General features: G+C 39.8%; 1 protein-coding gene across 1 annotated transcript; it reads right to left on the minus strand.

Annotated features, from left to right (window-relative positions):
* Positions 1-1716: 1716 nt before the first annotated feature.
* Positions 1717-4322, minus strand: GCNT3 (glucosaminyl (N-acetyl) transferase 3, mucin type). The gene has a single exon (XM_012542942.3). The coding sequence runs from the start codon at positions 3686-3688 to the stop codon at positions 2372-2374; it is 1317 nt and encodes a 438-aa protein (XP_012398396.1). The 5' UTR covers positions 3689-4322; the 3' UTR covers positions 1717-2371.
* Between the last annotated feature and the right edge of the window lie 877 nt (positions 4323-5199).

Below are 5199 nucleotides of genomic sequence, written 5' to 3' on the forward strand. Positions count from 1 at the left end.
TATATAACATATAGTGGATTGTTTGCCATCTACAGGAGGGGATGGGGAAAGGAGGGGAAAATTTGGAACACAAGGCTACTACGCAAGAGTCAGAGTTGAAAAATTATCCATCCATATGTTTTGAAAATAAAAAGCTTTAATTAAAAAAAAATTAAAAAAAAAATAAAGAAGTGTTATCTTTGCCCCAGTGGGCCACAGCTTAAAATTCCCATTATCAATTTTTATTCATTATTGTTGTTTTTTTTACTGGGCTTTTGATTTCACTGATACAGGAAAGTCTCAGCAGGGAAACTTCCTCTCTCTAATTCAGACCCTGCAATTTTTAGAGAACTACTAGGGACCCAGAGAAATTAGGGCTTAATCCGGTAACACAGTCTGTAGTATCAAAAACTGAACTTCAAATCAGGTCTTCCTGATATACCACCAGCTCTCCCTTCTTCCTTATACCACAAATGGATAAATTGGCTTGGGGAAGGGAGAGAAGAGGGGACATTAATGCAATGATACATATTACAAAAGGATTCGTTACATAGTTATTTTCAAGAGGGAATATATGAATGGATACATAGAGAAATTTCAAGCTAAAGGATTAGGAGTCACTACCAATGGAAAATCATTTTAAAGTGAAAATAAGAATACCTCCACAAATATGCTATTAATCATTATAAATGTGATTATTCAATATATTAAAAAATACAACTTTTTTAGAAAAATTGATGCTACAGGATGAAAGACATGTATTCATAAACAAAAGACAGCATAAAATTTATATTACACCATTATCCTCCAAAAGTTGGCTATTACCAGTAGTAGTAATAATAACATATATTATATTTTAAAATTTAATACGTGATTCACATATATCATCCCAATTGATCCCCACAACAACCCTGTGAAGTAGGAGCTATTATTTCCCTCTATTTCGGAAGAGGAAACTGAGATAGACTAAGTTGAATGATTTGTCCAGTAAGAAACTTAAGAAATGCTTAAGGAAGGATTTGAACTCAATATATCTTTAATTTCATCTGAAGCTTCAGAAAACAAAATTTCTCTGAATGGACTTCAAAAAATAAATATATGTACATATTGTCTCCACAGGAGAAAGGCAATTCAGTAGGCACTGAGTGCATCCCAATCTCTCTCAAAAATAAGTTATAACTTAAAAGACCTTACCAGACAATTTGGATCTCAAAATTTCATGCTCTGATTAAGAAAAACAGCAGAGCTTCCCCAAGAGACAGATTATAACACTCTTCTTTCTCCTTCATTCTATTCACAGGTGGCTATGTAAACACATTAGAAAAGTTCCACCTCAATCCTCTCAAAATGAGCTTTTTCCTTTTTACTTCTTCCCAAGTGCCTCAACATCTAGACTGGCTGGAAAGAGCCAGCCACAATTCGTGTTCCAAATAGCAATATAAAGCCCAAAGTTTAATTTAAGGGGAATTCCCCCAACCAGATTTTAAAACTTTGTTTCATCATTTCTCTTAGGAGATTAAGGAGTGCTTAAGTGACAAAGTGACAAAGAAACAAGATAGGGAAAAGTCCTTATCATCTATCCCATCTTGGATTTAGATCTAATTTTCTCTTCCCCCTCTGAGAATCCCTTAAGCTGGAGTTGAGGAAGGAATGATTTCTTAAAGGGGGCTGTCCCTACAAAGAGTGTAAGTTACACCTTTCTAAATGACTAATAATTGCATTGTATTTTATACTTTCTAAAAAAAAAAAAAAAAAAAGGCTCATAACACTTCTCTGAGGTAGGTAGTGCTAACAGGATTATTATTCCCATTTCACAGCTCAAGTATGTGGGGCTCAGAGATGTCATTTATGCACACAAAACTATTACATTTTAGACCCAGGGCTCGAATCTGGACTGTTGCATTCCAACAATCTAATGCTCTTTTCACAACACCAAATGGACAAAACCCATAACTCACTTGGACTGCTATCCAAATTCTTGGTTCCTGTCCACTAGTGAGTCAGGTACCCCAAAAAACATCTTTTCCATGAGAATATCATGTCCTGGAGACAAGTGGGATGAGAATAGTAACTTAAGTGGAGGTCTCCCTGTCTCCCTCCCTTACATTTTTGCTCCTTGGCTCCCCCCCCCCCCTTCTTTACTATATCACCCACTCTCATAAGAAGGACATAATATAAGCAGCAACCATAGAGAGCAGAAATCACCTCTTAGTTCCAGTCCTGCTTATCACCGATTCTAAACGCTGATCCGAAAGAAGAAATCTCTCATCTTTGGGGGTGCCACAAAAGTTCAGGATTAAATTTCTCCACAGCCATGTCACACTGTGCTAAGGGATTCCTTACATGCTTGAGTTTCTTAGACTCTGCCCAATAGGTGGCCACATTTTCTCCCTCAGAGGTCCTTCCCATAAATGGCTTTGTACCGCAGATATTCTTCCAGGCACTGGAGTGCATTGTCATCTACCTTCGGGTCAAACTTGTTGGCCAGCAGATGGTGACTTTGGAGCATAAAATGCAAGTCTCCAGCCCCATACACACAAACACCTCGCTGGTAGATTCCGGTGCAGAGGGGATAGGGATGCCCCTGGCTGATATCACCATCGATGCCTTGCCACTTCACAAACCGGGCAATGGCATTCAGGTCAGAGATATGGTACTTTTCATGGTAGGAAACAGAGCCAGGCATCCAGGGCATCCTATGCAGAGTAGCCCAGAGATGTTCATCAGGGCTATAGGTGTCCTTCACCCATTCTATGAACTTTTGAGCATCTGGGCTTTTAAAGAGGTGTTGAACAAAGTCTCGGGAAGCCACAATATAGGCATTCCCTGTGAACATAGGCAAGCCATGGGGCGGGGGCTTCTTTTCTGTTTCAGTCCTGTATATCTTATTCTTGACCTCATAGTGATACTTCCAGCGTCTTATTTTGAAGGGAGAGGGTATTTCTGATTCCATATTATTCTTCCCGTTCAACAGTTTGAGAGACTTCACCATCTCAGCATTGGTCTTTATGGGGAAATCAGTCCCACAGGTATTCAAAAGGTATTTCCAGGGCACAGAACTCTGGAGCAATTCCTCCATGCAGTTCAGATCTGCTTGTACTCTGGACCAGGAAGCATACACCACTTGGACCAGATTTTTGGCCACAAAGACATTTGAGAAACATGAACTAATGGCTCTGACTGCCTCCTGGAAGGCTTCTGGAGACTTCTTATCCACGTGGATGCAGTAGATGTTCTGTGGGGCATACACAGCTCTCAGGAGCCTCTCAAAGTTTTCAATCTTTTCATGAATCACCATGGAATATGCAATGGGGAAGTCGGCCTCCTCCTTGCTCAAGGGGGTTTGAATGAACCTCTGACTGGTCCTGAAGTGAGCACAGTCACGAGTCAAGTTGAGATAATGAGTTTCATTCAGAGGCTGCCTTCTTAACTTGATCTCCAACTTGGACAAGGCTGCCTCCGCCAAAGCCTCAGGGTTCCCTCTGGTGATCAGAGAGCAGTTGATGGAGTTCTTGGGTGGCAATTTCAGGGATTGATAAAGTTTATCTTTGCAGGTTTTCTTCCAGAAGTCTAGAGACTCCATCCCCAAGTCACTGAAGTCACATTCCCAGTTGTCAGACAGTTTCAAAATAGCTGTGAGCAAGAGCATAAGACATCCAAAAGCCCACAAATACTGTTTTTGGCAGAAAAATAATTTTTTAACAATCATTATGGAAAACTGAAGTCCATGGGCAGAAAACTAAGTTCTTAGAAGGCAGAAATATATTTCAAAGCACAAATGATGATCAGATTCTTAGTACATCAAATCTTATTCCAAACCAGCTGCAGAGATATTTTTCTTCTTTAGTTTCTTCTTATTGGCAGATACTCTCATAGCCAGCCTCCAACATCCCTTATGTTGTTGATCTAAGGGAAATTTAGTATAGGCTGGGCACTCCAGCTGTTACTAAGCATTTGTGCTAGCTAGAGCAAGAGCCTTAGCATCATACCTGGAACTACTACAGGAGACAGAAGGTGAATAAATGCTACACTTGTGTATCCTCAGTAAAGTATAAAGGTAATTAGCAAGAGGAAATCCCCACCCCTCATTCTTCACTCTTCTCTCCCTCCTCCCTCTTACAGTGCAAAGTTCTGTCTTATCTGTAATCTAGAAATTCTGGTAAATCAGTGGACAAAGTCCAGGAAAATTTATCTCTTTGTTCGGAGGTCCAGTTTTAGAAATGGAAAAGCTCATTTAAATATTTTAAAATATCCTTTAAAAGTTGGAATAAATAATATTTTTTCTGGCAAACACAATTGTCTCCAGTTTTTTCTTCAATCACTTGGGTAATATGATATATAGTCATAAGTTCAGGCACCCATATTAAAAAAATTATATATATATATATACATATATATATATATATATATATATATATATAATCACAATCTGTTTGAGTTGTGGGTTGAGCTGAGGGTCAGAGACACCCTCAGCATCAAGAACCCAGTTCCAGTTTTAGGATTGTCACACCCATGAGGATCCACTTCTCTTGCAGCCACCCCTCCCCCATTCCCACCAGATATTTAGAAAAATGGGCATGTGGTTAGCTATTTTGTTCTACTTAAGATTTTATCTCTCGTTTTACAGCAGGTGTTGAAGTCAATAAAATTTTATTAACATAATAACATGTTAAATTAAACATTCTGCTTTCTTTCTAGTCCTTCCTCAGAAATAAACAAGATCCCTTCTAAAGAAAATCTGTTTGCAAAAGGGAATTTGGGTTCAAGTGAGACAAATCCAAACCCTATGCTTAGTAGCCTAGAGCCAGAAAGCATTGAAACCTGGCAGAGTCCACCGATAAAGCCTTCCAAAAGTTAGCTCTCAAAACAAGAATTCCCTTTCTTTTCAGCCCCCACCGGCTCCTAAGCTACCTCCAGGGGTTTCTCAAAATCTGCTATTTTAGCTACTCTTTCCAGAATCAACTCTCCTTCCCCCTCCGTCTCCCCCTTACCTCCGTTCAACTTTATCCAAGAGAATTCCTTCCCTTTTATCTTTTTACTTCGTACCTTGGTGTCCTCTAAGCATCCATCTCTCGGGAGTGAAAAGGTCCTCCGGATTCTCCATTGAGCTCGATACCCACTCCCCCAACTCCCCCCCCGCCCAGCCCTACCGCGCCTCAGTCACTGGGAAAGTTTACGAAATCATCGTGGGTCTTCTAGATAGCTTAGTCACCGGCACCT

The sequence above is a fragment of the Sarcophilus harrisii genome, chromosome 2, assembly GCF_902635505.1.
Source record: "Sarcophilus harrisii chromosome 2, mSarHar1.11, whole genome shotgun sequence".
Classification (NCBI taxonomy): domain Eukaryota; kingdom Metazoa; phylum Chordata; class Mammalia; order Dasyuromorphia; family Dasyuridae; genus Sarcophilus; species Sarcophilus harrisii.